General features: G+C 50.0%; 1 protein-coding gene and 1 long non-coding RNA gene across 3 annotated transcripts in view; one reads left to right on the forward strand and one right to left on the reverse strand.

Moving 5' to 3' along the window:
* Positions 1 to 228: 228 nt before the first annotated feature.
* Positions 229 to 26,028, forward strand: FGD2 (FYVE, RhoGEF and PH domain containing 2). Of its 2 annotated transcripts, XM_090282323.1 has the most exons (16): positions 230 to 471; positions 3,350 to 3,581; positions 5,299 to 5,379; positions 6,059 to 6,207; positions 7,401 to 7,557; positions 7,724 to 7,862; positions 8,414 to 8,472; positions 8,711 to 8,857; positions 9,540 to 9,632; positions 19,515 to 19,594; positions 19,674 to 19,704; positions 20,157 to 20,249; positions 20,804 to 20,935; positions 23,620 to 23,766; positions 24,952 to 25,098; positions 25,464 to 26,028. In XM_090282323.1, exons 1-16 carry the CDS (start codon positions 404 to 406, stop codon positions 25,677 to 25,679), a joined length of 1,971 nt encoding a protein of 656 aa, XP_090138449.1. In that variant the 5' UTR covers positions 230 to 403; the 3' UTR covers positions 25,680 to 26,028. The 2 variants fall into 2 exon arrangements, with proteins under 2 accessions (XP_090138450.1, XP_090138449.1); XM_090282324.1 differs by lacking the exon at positions 24,952 to 25,098 and having other exon boundaries at positions 229 to 471.
* The window catches only part of LOC150006939 (uncharacterized), a 75,366-nt gene continuing 53,775 nt past the window's right edge, over positions 4,580 to 26,170 (reverse strand). Inside the window, exon 3 of the long non-coding RNA XR_016512009.1 lies at positions 4,580 to 4,705. This is a non-coding gene — a long non-coding RNA (uncharacterized LOC150006939). The remainder of the gene's footprint in view (positions 4,706 to 26,170) is intronic.

Consider the following 26,170-nt stretch of genomic DNA (forward strand, 5'->3'; position numbering starts at 1 on the left):
TTGAGAGAAGACTAAGTAGAATCCACTAAACCTTGTGAGAGAGTGTGGTTGGCCAGAGATGCTCTGGCCAAGAGTCCAGCCAAGGGCCCAGCCTCAGAAACTACCTCTGGGCCCCTGGAAGTGGGGGTCTACAGGAGTGAAAGGTCAGCCCCTGGGAGGTGGGGTGGGGCCGAGCAAGCTCCTCCCTCTGTGGGGAGCACCAGTCTTTCCCCCTCAGGGCTGCGGCTCTGGAACCACTTCCTCCTTCTTCACTCTGAAGCCAGGAGCGGGCCTGCAGAGCCCTTGGGAAAGCCAGGAGCAGATGCCTGATGCATTAGACCACCTGTGACCCCAAGTGGGAGTGGCTGAGTGTGCTGGCTGGAGGCCTCTCTCCCTGCCTCAGGGGACCCTGGAGGCCTGCAAGATGGAGGGGGCGAGTAAGGAGAAGCCGGCCTCTGTGTCCAATCTGGTGACTATATTTGAGAACAGCAGGTATGGGGTGGTGGGGGTGGGAGGGATCATGATGGCCAACTGGCAGCCTCCCTTCGGCTCTTCTGCCCGCCCCGGGGCATTCGGGCAGCACAGGCTGAGGAACAGGACCAGGGCCACCTTGGGCCCTTAGTGAGCAGCTCTCCCTCTGGGCCCTGTCCCAGGCACCCCCTCCTGACTGGGCACCGCCCACGTCGTTTGGTCATGCGTTCCTCAGAGCCCAGGAGAATGTCGTTCAGGCACTAAGGAGCTGGGCAGGGATGAGAGTGCGTGTTGATGTGTTGGGGAGAGTCCAGACATGTGTAATTATGAGTGAGAGTGGGCTGCAGAACTTCACCCATTGCCCCTCCCGCAGAAATGAGGGCTAATACTTATCAAGCACTTACTCCTTATGACTAGAATAGCCATATAATTTATCACTCAAACCAGGTCACACTTGACACTGAACATGAATGCCATTAACTTTTTTTGGTGGGGGTGGGCAATAGGAAAATCTGAGACCGTATCACGCAAACCAGGATGTATGGTCTGCTTAGCTATGGGGAACTGTTCTAAGAGTATTTTGTTACTTCATTTAATCATCTAACAGCCAATGGGGGCGGAGGGAGGTTCTATTTCCATTCTTATCTTAGATGAGAAAATAAAGTCACAGAGAGGTGGGGAGGCTTTAAGTGCTTTAAGTTTACTGGCAAAGGGTGACGCATGGGCTTCTGTCAGAAGGAGAAAGGCTGGGTCAGATGTGTGGAGGTCATCTGTGGCTCTGGCAGGGGTGTTGCTTGCGTGCAGGGGTTTGTGCATGCATGTGTGTGTGACATTAAACCACTCTGCAGGCATGTCAGGGATTGTCATACGTTCAGTTCTCTGGAAATAGGCTCTGAGGTAGAGATTTACTTCAGGAGATTTCTGGAGGAACGCAGCATTGGGCAGAGGGAGAAGCTGAACCACCATGCACTTGCAACAGAGGCCCCAGCCTGGCTCAGGACTGGGCTGCCCTTTAGGTTGTTCCTACTGAAGCAAAGGGCTGAGTCTTTCTACCCTACATGGACTAGTCATTGGATGTGGACTTAACCTTGGGTGAGGCAGCTCTCTTCTGGGAGGTCAACTCCCAGAAAGAAACCCAGTCAATAACCCATCAGCGGCCATACTGCCAGCAGCTATCCCAAGGGGCCGTGTGGGTGGCACAGCTCAGTATCTTACAGGGACTGTAGCAGATGTAGGAGCCTAAAGAATGATCCCTGTCAGGAAGATTTTTTGTCTCCCGATGCTAAGCTCACGGACTATAAATATCCTGGGAGGGGCCTAGATGCTGTGCTGAGGGTACTCAGAGCAGACTTCCTGGCAGAAGTGGCATAGATGTGGACCTAGGGGGCAGTTCAACTGCCAGAGCACACTGACCTCACCCTGCCTCTCCCAGGAGCCCATGTCCTGTTCAGCACCAAGGACAGCTCTAGGAGCCACCTTTGTGGCCCACCACCCCCTTGGGTGTGGAGAGATGGCATCACCCCATCCGTCACCCTAGGCACACCCAGTGGAGACCGGCAGCGTGTGCACCCTGCCCAGCAACATCCCTAGCAGGAGGAGCAGCCCTCAGGCCAGAATGTGGTCAGAGAAGACCCTGTCAAGGGGGTGAAAGTCACCCCTCATTGTGTGAGGGGCCCCATGCCTGCTGCCTTGGCCTGGGCTTTCTTGTGAGGTCCTCCAGTGCTTTAGCTGATCTGAAACTGAGGGGTGACGCAGAAAGAGAAGCTGGCCTGGGGCGCTTGGAGGAAAATGCAGAAGCTGAAACCATTTGTAGAAAAGAAAGCCTGAGGCCTGGCTAGTCCCATGAGCTGCAGACCCAGGAGCCAAGAAACCGGGCATTGGGGCACCAGAGAGGGTGGAAGAGCTGTGAGGGGCTGCTGGGGCTGGGCCCCAACCCTCTCTCTGCTACGAACCAGCCGTGTGATTTGGGGCAGGTTGCACTGACTCTCTGGATCTATTTCTCCTTGACTCAGATAGGGAGGGGCAGTTTGGGGCAAAAGCTCAGGAGCCAGCCTGCCTGATCTGAATCTCACCTCTGCCACCCCCTAGCTGAAAGTGACTTATCCTCTCTGTACCTCAGTTTCCTTAACTGAACAATGGGGGTAATGAAACTTTCTCACCAAATGTTGGAAATTTTGTACCTGGCTGGCTGTCCGTTTCCCAGCCTGTCTTTCTCATAAGGATGCCTATCTCTGCTGTCCTCACAAGCCTTTCCACAGTGAGGGGAAGGGGATACAGCCCAAATCATCGTATATATTCTGTGAGGGTGGCCTCTGTTAGCTAAAGGATTTAACTGGCTTGCAGACCCAGTAGGTGGACTGACAAAGCTTCCCTATGAAGGCCCATCTCTGGGAGCACAGGTAAACTGCTCCCAGAGAGGCTTTCTCCCCCCGCCCCCACTACAGGTGTGTAGGGCATAGCTCCCACTGAAAAGCCTCACAGTGTTCTATGGCTCCCACCTTCCCTCAGTGTATCAGTTACTAAGGTTCTAAGGCCTCTCCTGCTGCAAAGACTAAAAACAGAGGTGAGGTTCGTAAGCGAGGGTGATTGGCGGCGGGGGGTGTGGGGCACTTAAAAGCCTCTATATACAGAAAGAGGGGTTCCTGGCTACATTTTAAGCGGAAGTATGTAGTTCCCCAGAGAACCAAACGCAATTCATGCTGACTCATTTTAAAGACTAGAGTTCCCTCCAAGAAAGTCTTGGGAAGGAAGTGGATGTTTTACTTAGCAAACTTCTCCTGAGGGCCAGGCACTCAGGGGCCATGGCATCCCTGTGATTTGCGTTAATCACCCTGAAATCCTGACCAGAGATTCTTCTCACTCTACAAACAGGAAACCCTCAGGTCTGCTCTCTTCTCAGGACACAGGGAGCAGTGCCCGGAGCCCTCACGCTGGAGGCTGAGCATCACCACCCTGGGTGCAGGCCTCCCCCGCCTGCTGGACCATGGACGAAGCCCAACATGGAGGAGGCCCTGGGGTCTGGGCCCAGGACGGTTAGCAGGGGGTACCTAAGCTCCCTAAAGAACAAGCTGTCCAGTGAGGCCTGGAGGAAATCTTGCCAGCCCAGGACCTGCCCCAGGCCAGGGACACAGGTACCTGAGGGCTGGGGTAGAAGTAAGGATCTGGGGGGTCCCCCTCACTGACCTCCCCACATACTCTTTCCAGCCAGAGCCAGTACTTACCCAGCTGGAAGCTAAATTCTCCGTTAAAGGCTTTTGATTGTGTCCAGTGTGCGCTCTTCAGTGTAGGAGTCTTTTAGGCAAGGAAATGCAAACTCAGATAGCTTAAGGAACTTGTCTGAAGCCACACAGCTTGGAACAGTCTCCACTTCTAAACCAGGTACCCTTTCCAGGTGTGGCCTCAGTTTACCCACTGAAGGAGACAACAATCCCAACTAGAAATAGAGGTCAGTACTAATTCCTGCCCTTAGATGGATCCTGGGAAGGTCACTCCTTTCTCTGGGTTTCAGTTTCCTTGTCTGTGTAGTTCAAAGGTTAGGCTGCACGATACCTGGACCTGGGACCAGACTGCCAGGGATCATGTCCCAGTGCTCCTGCTTACTAACTGTGTGACATTGGGCAAGTCACTTTAACTTCTTTGGATGACCATAATAGTATGTTTAGGTTGTTAATTGCTACATAACAAATCACCCCGCAATGCCATAGCCAAATACAATTCATTAATTCTTACAATTTTGTGGGTTGACTGAAATACTGTTGGTTGGTTTTTCTTTAAAAAAATTATTTTATTTATTTATTTTCTTAGAGAGAGGGGAAGGGAGGAAGAAAGAGGGAGCGATACATTGATATGTGAGAGAAACATTAATTGGTTGCCTCTTGTACACACCCTGACCAGGGACTGAACCCACAACCCAGGTCTGTGTCCCAACTGGTAATCAACCAGTGACCTTTCACTTTGCGGGATGATGCCCAACTAACTGAGCCACACTATTCAGGGCTGGATGGTTTTTGTATTGGTCTCACTTGAGGGTCTGCCCCAGTCAGCTAGGGCTGCCATAACAAAATACCAGACTAGATGACTTAAACAACAAATTTATTTTCTCATAGTTCTGGAGACTGGAAGTCTAAGATCAAGGTGCTGGCAGGGTTAGTTTCTAGTGAAGCCTCTCTCCTCGGCTTGCCGATGGATGTCTTCTTGCCATGTCCTCACGTGGTCTTTTCTCTGTGCACTGTTTCCCTGGTGTCTCTTCCTCTTCCTATAAAAACACCAGTGGATTGGGGCCCCAGCGTTATGACTTCAATTCAACTTAACTACTTCCTTAAAGACCTTATCTCTAAACACAGTCACACGAGAGGTTAGGGCTTCAACATATGAACTTGAGGGCGACACAACTTAGTCCATGAGGGTCTCTCGTGTGGCTGTAGTCAGATGGTGGCTGGGGCCGACATGTCCAAAAAGCTCAACTCTCCAGCCTGGGACAGCCGAAGGCTGGGTTCAACTGGATGCAGTGCGGCCAGGCCCCTAGCTCTCTCTTCACTAAGACGCAGGGCATCTCCTCTCCACGACGCCTCTCCCCTAGGGCAACCAGACCTTCAGACAGGGTGGTCAAGGCTCCCAAGAGAGCACAGGCAGAAGCTTCCAGGCCATTTGAGGCTTTGGCCTCACTTCTGCCCCATTCTCTCAGTTAAAGCAATCCCAGTGCCAGCCCAGATGCACTGTGGGAGTGCATGAACGCTGGTGTGTGTGGGGGGGGAGCTGTTTCACAGGGGCATTTTTGGAGACTGTACCTCATTTCCCCTGCAGAGGAGACCAAAGCTGTCCCTCTCATTCTCCCCCGAACTCCTGCAGGAGCCTGAGGAGAAGAGGATCGTCCAGGAGCTGCTGGAGACGGAGCAGGCCTACGTGGCACGACTCCACCTGCTAGACCAGGCCAGTGGCTAAGATGCCCCCGCCTGAGCCCTAGCACCTGGTCCCCTCAACCCCACTCTGCTCTCCCTCCCTACCCACCTTACCAGAGCTGAGAGTTAGGACCCTTCACTTCGATTCTAGGAAGCCTGAGTCCTCTAACCCTGCTGGCTGGAATTGGGGTGGGGATCAAGAATAGTCCATTAGCACCACTCCCCATTCCAATCACAGTCCCTGGCCCTCACCTGAGCAGAGTACACACCAGCCATCCTTCCACACCCCGCATAGCACCCTCATCTGTCATCCCAGTGCAAACGTCCTCACCACTATCACCCCTTCACACTGTCTTAAGGAGCCCCAAGGGTAAAGGGTTTAATTGCCAAGCAGCGGCAGAGAAATCTTTAGCCTGACAAAGTCTAAGGCCCTGAGAAACCCCGGACTGGCCCGTTGCTGACATTCATCAGCTGTCAGCCTTTGGCCAAGTCCTTGAATCTCTAGGCCAGGGTTTGCCCATCCGTAAAGTGGCCAGAATACAATCTTCCCTGCCTGTGTCTTCTGGGGTTGTTGTAAGGATGATGGGAGATTAGGGAGGTGAAAGCATTTGGTGCTGGGAACTTGACCCTGGGGCTATGCTTGTCTCCCCCTGGTTGCTGTGGGCGGCTCTCCCTCTGCCACAGGCCCAGTGACCCTGTGGCGGCTGCAGGTGTTCTTCCAGGAGCTACTGCAGGAGGCCCGAAGCAGCAAGGCCTTCCCTGAGGATGTGGTCAGGCTCATCTTCTCCAACATCTCCTCCATCTACCAGTTCCATGCACAGTTCTTCCTCCCAGAGCTGCAGCGGCGGCTGGATGACTGGTGAGGCCCACCAGGAGCCCCCAGTCCCCTGACCACAGCCCTGGCCAGATCGGGGTGCAGCTCCCAGGGCTCTTGCTGTGTGGTCATGACAATCTCCTGCTCTGGGCTCACCGTCTGCACAGCAAGGGGCTTGGATGAATGAGCCCTGGGAGGCTCTGTGTGTGTGTGTGTGTGTGTGTGTGTGTGTGCGTGCACGCGCGCGCATGTGTGCATGTGTGTGTCCTGGGAAGGTGATTGGTGAGGTCCTCGCTCAACTGCGTGACTTAGGAGGCCATACTAACTGAGGGCTTCCTACATGCCTGGCCGTGTACTTCACACCTATTAGCTCAAGCTTCAGATCAGGCCCCCGTGCGATGGTGGCATCGTGGTTATCCAAGAAACCCTCTTTGTTTTCAGAATTGACCACCAAAGTATTTAGTGGTAAAATTACTTGCTTTATGTATTTTGCCAAAGAAATGCCACAGTGTCTGGGATGTCCTTTAAAATTCTTCAGCAAAGAAAAATGTTAGTAATTGTTAAATCCCATGATGAATATATAGGAGTTCATTGTTATATTCTTTTTACTTTTGTTTGCTGAAAAGTTTTCATAGTGTGTCTATTTTTAAAGATAACCCTGTGAGGTCACCTACCATCATCTTCATTTTTCCAGGTGGGGAAATCGAAACATAGAGAGGTTAGTTGACTTGCCCATGAACACACAGCTAGAGTAAGCGGTGCAGCCGGCAATCAAACTCAGGCAGCCGGCTCCTTACCGCTCCGCTCCAACAGTCCCCGGGCTGAACAGCCTTCAGGCCCTACCACAGGATGGTCCTGGATATGTTCCTCCCCCTCTGAGTCTCAATTTCCTCCTGCCTAAGATGGGCCAAGGACTGTTCCGCCTGCAGGGTTGTGAGAATTGAATAAGATGAGACCTGCAGCGCTTGGCACGTGGCCCTCGTTATTGTTACAAGAACGAGTATGAAGTGGTTCCTGAACAGCTGTCCTGGGCGCAGCACAGTGCTGAGCCTTTGGGGGAGCCCCGTCCGTGGGAAAGAACAGCATCTGCCCTCACACACGGGTGGGAGGATGACGTGCCCCCGATGACTGCGCCCAGAAGTGCAGCTGAAAGGCTATTTCAGGGGTTTCAGGGAGCCTGGCCTAACAAGAGAGGAGGTCCTCAGACCAAGGGCAATACCTGGGCGCCCCTCCTGCAGGACAGCCACCCCCCGGATCGGTGATGTGATCCAGAAACTGGCTCCCTTCCTGAAGATGTACAGTGAGTATGTCAAGAACTTTGAGCGAGCCGCTGAGCTGCTGGCCACCTGGACTGACAAGTCTCCCCCCTTCCAAGAGGTTCTCACTCGAATTCAGGTGAGGTTGGGGTGGGGGCAGGGCAAAGCCTGCACTGCCACCCCCACGTGCAGTGGCTCAGTTTCCCATGTTTTGGGGGCATCTCCGCAGTCTCAGCGCCCCCATAAATGCCCCCACCCCTCCCTGCCCTCAGCCCACACTATTGTTCCCCTTATCCCTCCCCAAGAGCAGCGAGGCCTCGGGCAGCCTGACCCTGCAGCACCACATGCTGGAGCCTGTGCAGAGGATCCCGCGCTATGAGCTGCTGCTCAAGGAATACGTCCAGAAGCTGCCAGCCCAGTCCCCAGACCGGGCTGATGCCCAGAGTGAGGACACCCCCAGGGGACTCAGGGGGCTGGGGAGGCCTGAGCTGTTCCCATATATTTAATGAGCACCTGCTAAAATGGTTATAATGAGGATCAGCCGTCAACTTCGATTGTTGGTACTTGGTGGACACTATCTTTACCATTAGCCATTTTCCACAAAGATACCAAGGCCCGGAGAGGCTAAGTGACTTGCTCACGGTTACACAACCAGAAAGGAGGAGAGCTGGGATTTGAAGCCATGCCTGTAGGAGGCCAAAGCCCAGGCCGTTCCACTGCACACTCTGGGTCTTGCTTGGTTTGGGGAGCAGTGAGAGACACAGAAGCCAAATGCCTAAGCCCCGTCTTTTGGTGGCTTCCGGTCTCTCCGCTATGGGTGGGAGATGGCCCCCACCATCCAGACACCTCACGTGCTGGGCTGCACAGGCAGGGCTACTCCCCGGCGCTCATGGCAGGCCCTGAGGCTACTTTGTCAAGCCCCGTGGGCCTCCTGCCTCAGCCACCAGTTCCAGATTTCAGGGGATGACGCTGGCTCTGCTCCCTCTCCTCTTCAGAAGCCCTTGACATGATCTTCTCAGCTGCACAACACTCCAACGCCGCCATCACGGAGATGGTGAGCAGCCCAGCCCTCGGGGCAGAGCAGGGGCATCCCCGGGGCCCTGCCACCTCCTCCCTGTCACTCTCAGCCTCCCCCAGCCCCCCAGGTCTGCACCCACTCATCCCCTGGTCCCTGTCACCGGCCCCACTGCTGCTCACCCCCTCACGACCTGTTCCTGTTCATACAAAGCAAACCTTCTCGAAGGAGGTGGGCTCTGCCCTGGCCTTGGCTGAGGGTACACCCCTGTCCCTAGGAGCGGCTGCAGGACCTGTGGGAAGTGTACCAGCGCCTGGGCCTCGAGGACGACATAGTGGACCCTTCCAACACCCTGCTCCGCGAGGGGCCCGTCCTCAAGATCTCCTTCCGCCGCAGAGACCCCCTGGAGCGATACCTTTTCTTGGTAGGGAGATGCTGGGGGACACACTGCCCTGGGGAGGGAAGTCATGGGCCACACTGCCCAGGTCCTGCCTGCCTGGGCCTACCCGGTGCTGCAGGGGGAACAGAGAAGAGCCTGCTTCTCTGTCCTCCTCTGCATTGGCACCTGGCTGACTTTGAACTAGTGCTCCTCCAGGCCTCACGGATTTCCAACTGAGGGGTTTACCAGACAGACCCTAGGAAGCCACGGGGTCAGCATTTGAACCCAGTCTGTTTGGCTCCAAAGCCTATGGTATTATTTGTGCTCTAGGAGTGCACAACAGGAGGGATTTAAGTTAGCTACTGGAAAGAACTGCCTGGGTTCGCACTGAAGGAGCCAGGGGTCTCCTGGAGATCTGGAAACTGGTCCTGCCTGGTGATCAGGGGGAGGGAGCTACCCTTCCATAAGCCCCTGTGCCCCTGAGACCCATGAGAAAGGCCCCATAGGCTTCTGAGCTCTGCTGTGGTCCTTGGAGGCCCACGGGCAGGGCAACCGTGCAGTGACATCCTAGCTGGATTGGGGTCCAGACAACCCCTTCCTCAAAACCTGTGACACAGTGGGAGCTGGCCCGGAGCGTGGCAAGAGGGGCAGGAGACCAGCGGTGCTGGCCCCCCCGGGAAGCCCGCCGCCCCGCCGCCGCCCACGTGCTCTGCTGTGTTTCCTGCAGTTCAACAACATGCTGCTCTACTGTGTGCCCAGGGTCATCCAGGTGGGCGCCCAGTTCCAGGTGCGGACCCGCATCGACGTGGCCGGGATGAAGGTGAGAGGCGCCCCAGCCACTGTAGGGCTTCACCCCGAGGGCGGGCCCATGCGTGGGGAGTGGCAGGGCCCGAGCCAACGTGGGCCTGGGAGAATCAGGAGTTAGAGCTGTCCTGTCTGGGCTTCCAGCCTTCCTGCCCAGGGCCCTTCCCAGCCCCAGAGGTCTTGGGGGCACCCGCCCCAGCCTGGCCCCACTCGGCTTTCCCTGCTGTCTACATCAGTGCTTCTAAACCTTGCATCCGTGCAGGAGTCCCCTGGGGGTCTTTCGTTAAAATTCAGGTCCTGACTCAGTAGGCGTGGGGGCCCCTGAGATTCTGCATTTCTAGCTAGCTCGCGGGCAGTGCTGACGCTGCAGGCCCACAGGCCACGCTTTGAGTAGGAAGGGTCCGCACCGTCATCTCCCCAGGCAGAGAGGGCCGCAGCCGTCCATCATGGTGCCTGCTGCCTGGGCGGTCAGCGTGGATCCAGGCCCTGCATCGTCAGGTCCTTGTAACAGCCCTGTGATGCAGGGGCTCTTATTATTCCCTGCATTTTGGATTTTTTAATCTTTTGAAGATACTAATTTTATTACTTTAAAAATATAAATAATACACATTCCAAAATCAAACAATACAAAAATACACACCATGGAAAGTCTCCTCCCCACCGCATCCCCTAGGTCCCCTTCCTGGAGGCAGCCCTGGCTTCTTGGGAGGCCTTCCAGAGGTATCTTTCTCTACACAAACTAATACTGTATTTACCATCGCTTCCTTTGTTTCACATAAACAGTGAAGCTGTTTTTCATGTACACTATTCTGCACTTTGCTTTTTTGACTAAGTGGATGGCCTGGCTCTGGAGAGTGTGCTGTCTCAGCACAGCAGGGGGTCACCCTCCTTTTGCTCAGCTGCACGGTGTCCCAGGTGTGGGTGTGCGGTGGTTCACTCAGCCAGGCCTCCGCAGGGACATGCACACTGTTTTCACTTGTCAGTCTCTGCAAATGAATTGAATGACTCTGTGCAGTTGGCCTGTGTGTGGGTATATCTGTACTTAATTCTATTTTTAAAATAAGGAAATAAACTCTGATACAGTCAGACAATGGAATACTACTCAGTGATAAAAAAAAAAAAAAAAAAAAAAAAGAGCTATCAATCCTAAGTGCATATTACTAAGTGAAAGAAGCCAATCTGAAAAGACTGCATACTGCATGATACCAACTATATGACATTCTGGGAAAGGCAAAACTATGCGGACAGTAAAAAGATCAGTAGTTGCCAGGTGCTATGGGGAGAGAGGTGTGAATAGGCAGAGCACAGTGGATTTCTAGGGCAGGGAAACTATTTTGTATATTACAATGGCACATACATGTCATCATACATTTTTCCAAACCCACAAAACATGCAATACCAAGCATGAACCCTGATGTAAACTATGAACTTTGTGTGATAATGATGCGTCCGTGTAGGTTCATCAGTTGTAGTGCGTGCTCCATTCTGGTAGGGGGGTGTTGATAATGGGACAGGTGATGCGTGTAGAGGCAGGGGAATCGCTGTGAACTTCAAATTGCTCTAAATTTTTTTTTTTAAATAAAGAAATCAAAGCCCAGAAAGGTTGAGTAACTTGCTTGGAGTCAAACCAGGATTGAAGATTCAGGTATAACAGAGTCCAGAGTCCCTCTACCTAATACCATACTACATGGACTCCTATTAAGGCTTCAACCCAGAGGCATGAAGCGTATGGTGGAATTGCAGGCCCCGTGGAGGAAATGGTGGCGGACCTTCCTGGTCACTCCTCTTTAATCCCTCCTGAGTCCAGGTGTGTCCTGCAGGCTGGGGCTGGAAGAAGCATGTGCAAGCTCTTTTTAAAAAAAATGTTCAGCTACAGTTTGTATTCAATATTATTTTAGTATTTGTATTAGTTTCAGGTGTACAATATAATGGTTAGACAATCATAAACTTCACAAAGTGGTCTCCCTGATATTTTTGGTACCAACGTGGCACCATACAAAGTTATTACAATATTACTGGCGATATTCCCTGTGCTGTACTTTACATCCCGTAACTATTTTGCATAATAACTACCAGTTTGTACTTCCTTATCCCTTCACTTCTTTCTCCCAGTCCCCCAGCCCCCTCCCCTCTGGCAACCATCAGTCTGTTCTCTGTGTCTATGAGTCTGTTTCAATCTTGTTTGTTCATTTATTTTGCTCTTTAGATTTCACATGCAAGTGAAATTCTTAATTTCTTTCTCTGAGTTATTTCACTTAGTGTAATACCCTCTAAGTCTATGCATGCTGTGGCAAATGGTAGAATTTCATTCTTTTTTATGGCCAAGTAATATCCTATTGTGTAAATGTACTGCAACTTTTTTATCCACTCATCTACTGATGGGCATGTGGGCTGCTTCCATATCTTGGCTATTGTAAATAATGCTGCAGTGAACATAGAGGTGCATATATTCTTATGAATTAGTGTTTTGTTTTGTTTTTCGGATCTATACCCAGGAATGGAATTGCTAGATCATAAGGCAGTTCCATTTTTAATTTTTTGAGGTAACTCCATTCTGCTTTCCACTCCGCATTTCCACTAACAGTGCACAAGTGTTCTCTTTTCTCCACCTCCTTGCCAACACATGTTTGTTGTTTTATTGGTGATAGTCATTCTGACAGATGTGAGGTGGTATCTCACTATGCTCTTAATTTGCATTTCTCTGATGATTAGTGATGTTGAACATCTTTTCACATGTCTGTTGGCCATCTGTGTTGTCCTCTTTGGAGAAGTGTCTGTTCAAGTCCTCCGCCCATTTTCTTATTGGATTGTTTTTTTGTTTTTGTTCTTTTTTTCATTTTGTTGATAGTTTCTTTGCTGTGCAAAAACATTTTAGTTCGATATAGTTTCATTTGTTTATTTTTTCTTTTGTTTCCCTTGTCTGAGATACAAGATCAGAGAAAATATTGCTAAGAGAGATGTTACTGCCTATGTTTTCTTCTAGGAGTTTTATGGTTTCAAGTGTTACATTTGTCTTCAATTCATTTTGAGTTTATTCTTGTATACAGTGTAAGAAGGTGGTCTAGTTTCATTTTTTGCATGTATCTGTCCAATTTTCCCAACACCACTTATTGAATAGACTATCTTTACTCCATTGTACGTTCTTGCCTCCTTTGTCATATATTAATAGACCAAATAGGCATGAGTTTATTTCTGGGCTCTCTATTCTTTTATCAATTTATGTCTGTTTTTATCTCAGTACCATGCTGTTTTAATTACTATAACATTGTAGTATAATTTGATGTCAGGTAGCATGATACCACCAACTTTGGTCTTTCTCAAGATCACTGTGGCTATTTGGGGTCTTTTGTGGTTTTATATAAATTTCTGGATTATTTGTTCTAGTTCTGTGAAATATGCCAGTGGTATTTTGATAGGAATTCCATATAGATAATCTATAGATTATATAGATTTGGGTAGTATGGACATTTTAATGATGTTAATTCTTCCTACCCATGAGCATGCTATGTGCTTCTATTTATTTGTGTCTTCTTCAGTTCCTTTCTTCAGTGTCTTATAATTTTCTGAGTACAGGTCCTTTACCTCTTTAGTAGAATTTATTCCTTGGTATTTTTCGTTGCAATTGTAAATGGGATTGTTTTCTTAGTTTTCCTTTTTGATATTTCATTATTGGTGTTTAAAAGTGCAACCAATTTCTTTTTTTTAAGTATATTTTATTGATTATGCTGTTACAGTTGTCCCAATTTTCCCCACTTTGTTCCCTCCATCAGATACCCTCCTTCCCTCCAACAATCCTCCCCGCTTAGTTCATGGCCTTGGGTCATGTTCTTTGGCTTCTTCCTTTTCTATACTATTCTTAACATCCCCCTATTTTGTTCCCACCAATTATGCTTCTTAATCCCTGCACCATTTTCCCCTTTATCCCCCTTCCCCCTCCCAGCTGATAACCCTCCAAATGATCCCCATGATTATGATTCTGTTCCTGTTCTGGTTGTTTGCTCAGTTTTTGTTTTTGTTCTTTAGATTCAGTTGTTGATAGTTGTCATTTTAATATTCATCATTTTCATCTTCTTTCTTTTCTTAAACAAGTCCCTATGACATTTCATGTAATAATGGCTTGGTGATGATGAACTCCTTTAGCTTTGTCTGAAAAGCACTTTATCTGCCCTTCCAATCTAAATAATAGCTTTCCTGAATAGAGTAATCTTGTTTGTAGGTCCTTGCTTTTCATCATGTTAAATACTTCTTGCCTGCAAACTTTCTTTTGAGAAATCAGCTGACAGTCTTATGGGAACTCCTTTGTAGGTAACTCTGCTTTTCTCTTGCTGCTCTTAAGATTCTCTCTTTCTGGCACTGGCTGGTGTGGCTCAATGGATTGAGTGCTGACTTGCAAACCAAAGGGTCTCTGGTTTGATTCTCATTTAGGGCATGGGCCTGGGTTGGGGGTCAGGTCCCCAGTTGGGGGTGTGCTAGAGACAACCACATATTGATGTTTCTTTCCCTCTTTTTCTCCCTCCCTTCCTCTCTCTCTAAAAATGAATAAATAAAATCTTCTAAATTTTTTAAAAAGAAGAAGAAGACTACCTCTGAGGGCATTTTTTTTTTTTTAACGATTCTCCCTTTCTCTTTAACTTTTGGCATTTTAATTATGATGTATCTTGGTGTGGTTCTCTTTGGGTCCAACCTGTTTGGGACTCTTGCTTTCTGGACTTGTATGTCTCTTTCCTTCATCAAGTTAGGGAAGCTTTCCTTCATAATTTTTTCAAATAAGTTTTCAATTTCTTGTTCTTCCTCTTCTCCTCCTGGCACCCCTATGATTTGGATGTTTGTATGTTTAAAGTTGTCCTAGAATTTCCTAAGCCTTGCTGTGTTTTTTATTTTTGCATTCTTGTTTCTTCTTTCTGTTCTGATTTAATGTTTATTTCTTCCTTTTTTTCCAAATCATCCATTTGAATCTCTGCTTCCTTCCATTCACTGTTGGTTCCCTGTATACTTTTCTTTATTTTCCTTTGTGTAACCTTCATTTCTTCCTTTATTTTTTTTGCTGTACTCGATCAGTTCTCTAAGAACCCTTATCACTGGAGTTTTGAACTCTGCATCTGATAGGTTGGAAACCCCCGTTTTGTTTAGGTTTTTTTCTGGGGTTTTGTTCTGTTCATTCATTAAGGCCATATTTCTTTGCCTCCTCAATTTAGTAGCTTCCATTTGTTTGTTTATGTGTATTAGGCAGAGCTGCTTTTATGCCCTGTCTTAGTAGCGTGGCCTGTGTAGCAAAGGCACCTATGTAGTAAATTGTGTGGGACAGAGCCTTAGGTAATTGCCAGGGTGGGGCCACCCGCTTCACTGCTTTTTGGCTCTGTTTGTGGTGGGGGGCTTGGAGAGGGGACAATGGGGCTGCCTGGCTTCTGGTAATTTGCCCCGCGCTTACCTCATTTCCAGTGACTTCACCCACTTCCTGTGTGTGATTGGTGCCCTTCTATTAGCCCCCCTGGGGTTTGTGTACATTCTAAGACCCTGCGGGTCCTTTAAGCAGCGAAAATCTGGCAGTTTCTTCTGCCATCCCATCCCGACTGGTTTTTATACCAGAGGTAAGGGGGGGTTATCTTCCCAGTGCTGGAATCCTGGACTGTGTGGTCTGGCCTGGAGCTGGGATTGCTCACTCCCAGGGCATCCAACCAGATTTTGATCCACCGCATGTGAATCTGGGACCTTCTGCTCCATCACTGCCACTGCTGCCACTTGTCCAAGCCACGCTGCCTCTTCAGCCCATCTCCATGACTCCATCCCTCCTACCCATGTGGATGAATGTGGCACCTTTAAATCCTTGGTTATTGGACTTTCACATACCTTGGTTTTCTGATGGTTGTGGTTGTTATTCGTTTTTAAGATCTGGTTGTAATTCTTTCTATGGTGGCATGAGACAGCAAAGTGTGTATCTACACCTCCATCTTGACCGGAAGTACCAATTTCTGAATATTTATTTTGTATTCTGCTCCTTTACTGATTCATTTACCATTTCTAGTAGTTTTTTTGTTGGGATCTTTAGAGTTATCTAGATACAGTATCATGTCATATACAAATAATGGCAGTTTTACTTCTTCCTTTCCAATTTGGATGTTTTTTGTTTCATCTTCTTGTCTGATTGCTGTGGCTAGGACTTCCAGTACTATGTTAAATAAGAGTGGTGAAAACAGATACCCTTGTCTTGTTCCTGATCTTAAAGGAAACACTTTTAGCTTTTCCCCATTGAATATGATATTAGTTGTGAGTTTGTCATATATGGCCTTTATTTTTTGGGTGGTATGCTCCCTCTAGTCCCACTTTGCTGAGAGTTTTTTATTATAAATGGGGGATACATTTTGTCAAATTCTTTTCCTGCATCTATTGATAGAATCATATGATTTTTATTTTTCATTGTGTTTATGTGGTGTATCACATTAAACGGTTTGCAAATATTGTACCAACCTTGCATCCTGGGAATAAATCCCACTTAATCACAGTGTATGATCTTTTGAGTGTATTGCTGAATTCAGTTTGCTAATATTTTGTTGAGAATTTTTGCATCTATGTTCATCAGGGATATTGGCTTGTAATTTTCTTTCTTTGTAGTGTCTTTATCTTGGTGAATGAGACCAAGAAAAGTAGGTTTATGAGGAGTTAGTTACATAGACAGACAAATAGAGATAGGCAGCCCTAAATTAGGACTGGCAGAAACCCAGGCATAAAAAAGAAGAGTCAGAGGTTGACAGATAGAAAAGTCAAGAAATATGGAGACTAAAACAGAGTCATCAGAAAAAAACACATAAAGATGGGCCTGAGAGTGTCAGACACTTAGGGCTCATAGGCCTAGCGTTTCCCAGCCCCAATGAGCATGTTCCCCGCAGTGACTGTTCGTTGCTCTGGTGGCCACACAGCACCCTCTCCTGGATGGCACAGGCCTGGCAGGTGGAGAGAGGTCCACCCACCCATGTCTGAAGTTTGGAGGCAGATCTGGCCTTTGACCATCATGACATTTCCCATTGGCCAATGAGCCCCTGTCTTCCTCCTTCCTGGGTGTCAGGGAGGCCTAGCTCTCAGCTGCTGATTTTCGACTTGGTCCTAATGCTGTGCCATCCGCACAGGGCCAGCCTGGAAAGAAGGAAGAGATGTGAGACACACACCCAGGATTTCCATGTACAGCTGTGCATGTTGTGCACAGCACAAGCACACCTCTTCTCAGATGAGCACACCTCATCCACAGCAGCCAGCATGGATGGCATAGTCACAACTCTCATTGTCCGCCAGAGGGCAGTCAAGTGTCTTGTTCCAGCAACACCTGACTATTATGCCAGTTTGCCAAAGGATGTCAGTAAGGTGTTTTGAGGAAGTGGTGTCTTTTGCTAATTAGCACAAAGGCACTGTACGGGCTCGAAGAGGCCTGAACCAGCCCAGACCTGGCCATTCAGGAAAGTGTCCTCTAGAAATCTTCATCCTGTCTCTCTGCAGAAGTAGGTGGTCCTGGATCCCCAGGTCAGGAGCCATCCCATTTCTATTAAAAGCATTATATTTCTTCCTACCTCTGGACTCCAAACCTTAGATTTCTCCCTTCTTTTCCCTCTTTCCTCCCTCATTCAATTAGTCGTGGAGTCTTGCAAGATTTCCTAATATTGTTCCTCAGGTAGAAACCTCTTCTTCCTCCCCAGGTGCAGGCAGGCCTCCACCATTTAGAGTATGACTTCCACACTGGCTTTTGGGTACTTGTTTGTTCCATTTTCCCCAGATACAGTCCTTCGTCCCTTACACTCAACTGCAGAAGTGACTTTCCAAACACCTCTTTCCACATGAGCCTCTCCATTTATAAGCCCTCAGAGCCTCCCCATTGCCAAGAGTGTTGAGTCCAAATCCCATCAGACCGTTACAGAGTAGGACAGACTGGCTTCATGGGCCCTATAGGTAGACGAGGCCTAGCGTGAAGAAGGGTGTTCCCAGAGTCCATGATCTCTGGGATGTGGTGGGCCACCCTGAAATTCATCCCACATAGCAAGTCACATGTGACAGGTCACATGTGGCAGGGGGCCAGCAGAGGAGCTCGGGTAACAGATGGGTTCAATGACAACAAAGTTCTCCCATGCCAGGGCTCTTGGGCTCTAAGTTTATGTCTTAGCTTCCCTCAGGGACTCTCTACACTACCTGGAAGAGGTCTGTATTTACAGGACTCTGGTGTTAGGTGGAAATAGATGTTCTCCCATTTTACCCTTGGAGGCCAAAGACCTGAGTTTGAATCCTTGTTCTGCCATTTAGATGCTGTGTGACCTCAGGCAGGTCTCTTGCCTTCTCTGAGTCTCCATTTCCTCATCTCCTAAATGAGGGTGATAATATCTGCCTCACAAGATTGCTATGATGATTCTCTTTAACTATTTATAAACATTTTAACTGAGAAAATAGGACCCCCATATACTCATCACCTGGCTTCAATAATTGCCAACTCAAAGCCAGTCTTGTTTCCTCAGCATTTCCCCTCTTAGTTCCCTTTTATCATTGGATTACTTAAAAGCAAATCCCAGCCACATAATTACTTCACCTTTAAATACTTCAGTATGTCTGTCAAAGGTAAGAATGTTGTTTTCCTAAATGATGACAACAGTACCATTATTACATCTGACAAATCGATAACAATTATTTAGTAACATTAAGATCCTTTGGTTTTCCTTGACTGTCTCATAAATGTCTTCTCACAGCTGATCTATTTGAATCATTTGTGATATGCTTCTTATATCCCTTTTGATCCATTATACTTTCATCTCCCTTTTTTTTCTCTCTCTCATTTATTTATTGAAAAAAAATCAGACCATTTCTCTGGTAGAGGTTTTCATAGTCTGGATTTTGCTGGTTGCACCCCTGTGGTGTCATTGAACATGTCCCACAGCCTCACATATTTCCTGTAAACTGGTAGATAACCCACAGACCTGACCAGATTCAGCTATGCAGGAAGCCATAGCTGGAGAGAGACACCGCCCTCAGGAGGCACATAATGGCTTTTAAGTGTTAGGATTGATCAGTGGGTTGAGCAGTTGTGCAGATTGAATGAGAACTTGTATGGAGAGCCCTGCACTCAGTTCAGTGGCTGTCACTTAGTAAGCTCTCTCTGACTGGCTGCTTTCATAATGGCCTTGGGACCCTGTGGCATTCTGGGCAAGAGGATGGTGAAAGACAAGAAGGAACTGATTGCCCAAGTCATGGATCTCTTTCAGGGTGGATCTCTATGATCTATGAATTGAATAGTCAATTCCTTCATTCATTGTAGGGGTAGAGCAGCGATTTTCAACTGGTGTGCTGCAAAAAACTTTAAAACATACAATACCTGACTAATCAGGGACACTGACCTCTTTCCCCTTAGATTGTCAAATTAAAAATGACAGCAGGCAACACAACATAGGCATCCAGTGTGAATAAGTCAAAATCATACCTATTTTTTGTCAGATGGGCAAAAAAATGTTTTTGGTGTGCTGCAGAATTTTAGTAATCAGTTTATGTATGGTATGAAATGAAAAGCTTGAATATCGCTGGGGTAGAGGGTCTTCCTGTAGGCCTTAGGTCTGCTCTTGCAAGAGCTGTGTCCCCGAGCCCAACTGCGACCCACTTTTCATTTCTGGTGAATCATTTGTCAGGAACTGTCACCCCTGCCTCACACTGGGCCAGTTTCGCTGCTGCTAAAATTCCAGGAGCCCTAAGCTCCACTTCTGGGGAGCAAGGCCCAGTCCAGTGCAGGTGCATTGGCTCTGGATTAGGGAGGTGATGAACAAACTCTCTATCCCTGGAATGTGAATTGTCCCTTGGGCACAATCCACCTCCTTCCACCCCACAGGGCCTGGGGGCGGGTCGGACAAGTCTGAACGGCCTCCCTCCTATCTCCGAGCAGGTGCGGGAGCTGACTGATGCGGAGTTCCCACACTCCTTCCTGGTCTCCGGGAAGCAGCGCACTCTGGAGCTGCAGGCGCGGTAGGCGGCGGGCTAGGGGCGGGGAGGCGAAAACCGGGAGGGACCGCTTCCGCAACACCTGTGTTCACTTTCCGAGCAGGTCCCAGGAGGAAATGATTTCCTGGATGCAGGTATCAGACCAATCCAGGGCCCCTAGGATTCTGACCACCCCCCCCTCCGCCCCATGAGGAGGAGGGAGGGGTATATGCCTGCATGCGGGGGTGGGGGTGGGGTCGGGGTGGGGTCGGGACTGTGTGCGCCTGCGCGTCTGCTGCTGCCTAGCTGCCCTGCTCTTCTTCAGGAACACCTCTGTGGCAGTTTAGAGGCAACCCTGAGTCCAAGTCTTGCTGTCTATCACTGTCTAGTTGGGTGGCCTGGGACAAGTCACTTAATATCCCTGAGCCTCAGTTTTCACATCTGTAATCGGGGGGTTTCTCTCCCTTAAGTCATCCGATGTGTGCTTAGAATCCAGTGCCTGGCACCCAGGGGGCTTTCGGCAGCGTTTATTGAATGTGTGGATGGATGGACAGATGAACAAGCCCCCCCGCCGCCCCTTTGATCACCTCCCTGTGCCCCTGCCCAGGCCTGCCAAGCAGCCATTGACCAGATTGAGAAGCGGAATGAAACCTTCAAGGCTGCTGTCCAGGGCCCTGAGGGAGACACCCAGGGGCAGGAGGTAAATGAAGACTTTTTGTTCCTCCCCAGAGATTCACAGGGTTTGAAGGGACCAGGGAAGCCCACTCACCCACCCCAACGGCAGTCTACTTGGAGACTCAGTGCCAAAGGTTCCCCATTAGCAAACAATTCCTATGGGAGTCTCCATACACAACTACCTGTAGGAAGGACTATCCGTCTCTACAGCCCTGGCTGTGGGGCTTTTGCAGGTTTGTGTTTGAAAGTGCCTGAGAAATGTAAGACCTGGGGACAGTGGAGGCAGGAGGGACAGGGTCAGGGAGTGTCTGTGACTGGATTTCAAACCTGAGCTTGAACTCTGGCTTGCTGAGTGTCTGTGCTGAGTCACTTGACCGCTCTGGGCCTCAGTTTGCTCACCTATAAAACAGTGATAGTAACTGGCCTCCCATAGGGCCTTGCTCAGTTCAGTCAGCTCCATGTGGAAGCCACAGGAAAGCACCGCGCACAGCATCCCTGCCACACGCAGGCGGGGAGGGGCCCCGGCACTCAGGGAGTGGGCAAAAGAAGGTATGAAGTGCCGGTCCTCCTGCCCTACAGCTGCAGTCAGAGGAGCTGGGCCTTCGGGCGCCACAGTGGGTCCGAGACAAGATGGTGACCATGTGCATGCGCTGCCAGGAGCCCTTCAACGCCCTGACTCGCCGTCGCCACCACTGCCGGGCCTGCGGCTATGTGAGTACCCCTGCCAGCACCCCTGCCTCCTCCCAACTCGGCCTGCTTCAACCGGTGCAGCCCGGGGGCGTTGGCGCCAGCTCCGTGCCAGGTTTTTGAGCTGCCCCTTCTGGACCTCACGGTGCCCACCTATGAAGCAGGACCTGCATTATCCCCATTTTACAGATGGGGAGGTGAGCCCAGAGAGTCTAAACGACCTGCTCAGGACACTCCTCAAGGTGACCCTTGGAATTCACCTGCTTTCTTTCCCAAGGCCCCCAGACCCAGAACAGGAATGGTCTCCAGTTTCAGGGTGAGGGGCATGCAGACCCCTCAGCCTGGTCCAGCCTTGCAGTCACCACCTCCTCAACCCCTGCCTGTGACCCTGCCCCTCGTTGTCCTCGATTTGTAACTGACCTCTGCTAACTGTCCTCTCTGCTTTGCCAGTCCTCAGCGCTGCAGCATCTCATCAGTTCTGTTGCTAACTCTGCCCACCAGGCTCAGGCCTCAGTTTCCTTACCAGTATGATGGGGGTTATAATACCTACCTCCAGGGTGGTAGTGAGGACTCGACAAAAGAAGGTGCACCCTTTCCTCTCCTTCTCTTTTCCTTCCCCCTCCTCAAGAGCTCAGTCGGGGCTTACTTAGAGGAGCGAGTCACCAGCTGATTGAGGAAGGGACCTGTCCACTCCAGGCTGAGTTTGCTTGGCTTTTTTAACCACCTGCTGCACTTGAGCTGTTCTCTGCTGACATCACAACTCCCTCCATTTACTCTGCAAACAGAGAAGCCCTTACAACCTTAGTCTTTAATGAACTCTGAGGGACAGGGGCCAGCTGGGCAGGTTGCGTCAAGGAGGTGTCCCCAAATTGTGTTAAAATGCAATAAGAACACAGAGTTAATGTCTAGGACTGGGGACATACCTATGCTGAGATTTAAATGATCAGTTACATCCTGGATCTGGGGATTAGCAACTGTTCTTGGTGATTTACCTCTGTAAATAAGAGTTTAGTTCATTCACATTGGTGATTTAGTGAAATAGTTCCTAAAAAAACAAAATAAAATAAAATAGTTAAAAAAGACAAAAAGCTACAAGAATAATATAACAACTTGGAAAGCAGGTGCATGGAAGAAATACAATATTCTGACATCTAAATGAAATGTATGATCCTTGACTGGATCCTAAATTGGGAAACAAAACCAACTACAGAAGTAGTTATTGGGACCATTGGGGGAAGTTTTATTATGAGCCATGTGTAAATAATGATATTGTATCAACATTAAATTTCCTGAGTGTGATCATGATGTTGTGTATAGGGAAGAGAGTGTTCTTATTCCTAGGAGATACCGGCTATATATTTAAGGATCAGGTGTCATGATGACTGTAATTTATACTCAGATGGTTTAGAGAGAGATAAAGCAAGTATGGAAAAAATGTTAACAATTGGGGAATTGAGTGGTGGTAGGGTATCACTGTATTACTCTTTGAACTTATCTGCTGGTTTGAAATTTTTCAAAATAAAAAGTGGGTGAAGGAGAAAAGAAATACTAATAATATTTAAAATAGAAAAATAAAAAACTCCCAAGGGAGCTGAAGTCCCCTGTGAGGGTGTGAGGTGTCCTTGGCCTGATTTGGGGGTTTCTCCTGCCTATGTTTACCTTTGTTTTCTGTGAGTCATCCTTTCAGTGGTTTGGTGCCCAGTTTCTGTCTCCCGCTTGCCAGATGGGAACCTGGCGAGGTGGGGCAGCCCAGGCCTCCTCCTGTGGGGCCCTCCCAGTCACGTGCTGTGCTGGGCACACCTAGGAGCTCATTGATGAATAGCCCTCCGCCCTCGTCTCTATCTCTTGCTCTCATTTCCAAGCCCATATCCTGGACTTACAGTGACACCCCAGTCTTCTTGGAAGTCACATCCTGCAGCACCCCATCTTTCTACCCAAGTCTTGTGATGCCTCTTTCACTGGGTCTCCCCAGCATGATCCACATGGGCCTTCTTGGGGGCCTTTCCATGGTGGGCTGGGGGTGGGCCCACTCCACAAAGTGCCCATGGCAGGTCCTCTTGGCAAAAACAACACGCCCATCATTTTTGTATTAAAACACCACAGTTGACTCTAGGATGGAGCAGAATGCAAAATTGCATGAACCTTCAAGCCAAACTGGGGAACTTGAAGGACATGTCCTGTTTATGGAGGGGGCGTTGCTGCCCCTGAGCTGGGTGACCCTTGGCAAGTGGCTGCCCTCTGGGCTGCACTGCACTCCCTGCAAGGCTCGAGAGGATAAAGGCCCCGGTGCTGTGCAACTGGTTAGCTGCTGGGAGTCCAGTGAGATGGCAGAGGGGACAGCAGGCCCTTGGAGAAGTGAATCAGATATAAGGGGGTGTGCAGGGCAACCCCCCGGGATTAACAGATGCCTTCACTGAAGGGGAAGCTGAAGGGGAGAAAAGTCAAGGCATCTGCAGAGGGGGCCAGATGTCAGCCCCCAGCTGGGGAAGCCTGAAGCCTGAGCTCTTCTCCTGCATCTTGGCCTCCTGGCAGCTGGCTCTCTGCCAGCACAGGGGACTGCCCCTCTCTGCCTGCATTCCTCTCCTGAATCTTGCTTTTTCTTCCTCCTGCCCCTCGTTGCTCTCACTCCCCCACCCAGCCAAGGTACAAACACGGTCCTCCCCTGCCTCTCTGGAGGCCCCAAGCCCTTCCTGCCCCTCCTCCTGCAGGTGGTGTGTGCCAGGTGCTCGGACTACAGGGCTGAACTCAAATATGATGACAACAGGCCCAACCGAGTCTGCTTCGACTGCTACTCATTCCTCACCGGAAACGTGCTCCCTGAGGACAAGGAGGACAAGAGGCGGGGCATCCTGGAGGTGAGGGTCCCTGTTCCCCATTCAGGTTCAGCAGACGTTTACAGGACTCCCACCACATGCTGACACTGTCCTAGGTGCTGAGGAAAAGCCAGCCAGTGGCCACATTCTCCCTTCTCTCTCTACTCACAGACACCCTTCATCCCCTCTCCCCAACAGAGCTGGGCCTGTCACCAAAGGAAAGCAACTTTTGACTCCATGCTGCCATCCAGGCTCTTCCACTTCCCCTCTGGGTCCCCATCCAGTAACAGCACAGCCTTTCTGGACAGTCTTTGTTCACATTCCTATCCCCTACCCCATAGTCCTAGGAGATGAAGAGAGCTGGTGTTACTGATTCCATATTACAGATGGGGAAACTGAGGCTCCAGGTCAGGGTCCCACTGTTGGAAAGAGGCAGACTAGAGACTCCATTCTAACAAGGACTTCAAGGACCTATCCCATAGAGACCCAGGCCCTGAGAAGTGACTTGCCCAAAGTCACCCAGTGAGTTAGGAGCCAATTCTCTGGCCTAGCCACACATGTCCTCTCTGCTGCCCTTGGGCCTGGCTGAGCCCCTCCCCACCCCACAGGTGCTCCCCAGGCTGGTCCCTTGCTGCTGGTCAGCACGTATGGGGCACTAGCTGTGTTCAGCCTTGTGCTACAAATACAATGTAACCCCACCCAGACACTGGTTACCACGCTCTCTGCCCCTCTGTCATTAAAGGCCAAGTGGACATCCTACCATCCCTGGGAGGTGGGAGAAAACCCCAGCCTAGTCCAGCTGTACATGGCTCCCAGGTTTCCGGTTGGTTTTTTTTCCATGGGCATCTACCTGCTTTGCCATCCTCCCCATTATTCAAGGTCCAGCCCCTACTCACGCCCTTGCTGACAATTAGGCCGCACAGCCTACTCCTGGAGAGAGAGGATGGTCAGCCCCTTCTCAGGCCCCAGCTGTATTCCCTGGGGGAACTTTCAGGTAATAAGCTCTCCCAGCACCTGCCCAAAGTTCAAGTTCAGGCTGGCCAGGGTTTGACCATAGCTCTGCCACTGGCCTGCTGTGTGACCACAGGCTCATGATGGGAACTCTCTGAGCCTTAGGGACAAATAATCCCTCCTTGAGGGACTGCTGCAAGGATTAGAAATAGTCGTTGTCAAGCTTCCAGACCAATGTCTGTCACCTAGTGGGTGTTCTGTTCTCTCTGGTTTTAGAAAGGATCCGCGTCGGGGTCTGAGCAGAACCTCATGTGCAGCTTCCTGCAGCTCATTGGGGACAAGTGGGGCAAGAGCAGCACCCGGGGCTGGTGTGTGATCCCCCGGGATGACCCCCTTGTGCTCTATGTCTATGCTGCTCCTCAGGTAATGCCTTCACCTGCCCCTCTTCCCCTGGCCTTGGCCTTCTCACAGCATGGGGTGGGGGTAGGGGAGGGTGAGTATTGTTGGCCCCATTATCTCAGATGCAGAAACTGAGGCCCAATGAGGACATAGTTCCTTGGAGTCACAGGATTAGTGGCTTTCAAAGTTGGGCCCAGACTCCAAGGCACAAATGCTTTGTCCTCAAGGGGCAGCCAGTTCTCTGCCCTGATGCCCTTCCGCCAGCCCGCCTGCCTCATGGGTGTGTGGGAAGTGGGAGTCGGGTGTGTGGCTGTGATCCTCAAATGACTGTCTGAGGTTGTGGGGCTGACTGGGAGGACAGCGGCCCACGGCTCTCTTCTCCCCCTCAGGACATGCGAGCCCACACCTCCATCCCCCTGCTGGGCTACCAGGTGACCACCGGGCCCCAGGGAGACCCCCGGATCTTCCAGCTGCAACAGTCAGGTCAGCTTTACACATTCAAGGCCGAAACCGACGAGCTGAGAGGCCGCTGGGTGAAAGCCATGGAGCGGGCGGCCAGTGGCTGGAGCCCCGGGGAACCTGGTGACGGGGACCTGTCTGACTGAGCCAGGCTGGCTGCTCCCCTCAGAGCCTGGCTCCACCATAGGCTGCCCCTGTGGCCTCTGTGACCCGCCATCCACACTGAGCTTTACACAATTAATTTCTAGTCATCTGTGCCCAGACCGTGTGTCCTTTGGGAAAGGGGCATGGTGACCGAGCATTCCGGTTTGCCCGCGGTTGAGGGGATTCCTGGGACATGGGACTTTCAGTGGTATAACCAGGAAAGTCCCAGTTCACCCAGGACTGTTGGTCACCAGTGTGGTTCTCACCCTGGGCTGCACGTTAGTACCACCTGAGATCTTTAAAATATGCCCATAGAAGTATATAAATAAACTAAAAATACCAATGCCTGTAGCTATCACCAAAGATTTCTGATTTATTGGTCTGGGGTTGGGGGCGGGGGGACAGGATATCTCAGGAGCACCCACACAAGTCTAATGTGCAACCTGGGTTACCCAGATGAAGAAGGAAGAGAGTGAATGACCACCGATTGAGC

The sequence above is a fragment of the Furipterus horrens genome, unplaced genomic scaffold, assembly GCF_987537825.1.
Source record: "Furipterus horrens unplaced genomic scaffold, mFurHor1.1.pri manual_scaffold_6, whole genome shotgun sequence".
NCBI lineage: Eukaryota > Metazoa > Chordata > Mammalia > Chiroptera > Furipteridae > Furipterus > Furipterus horrens.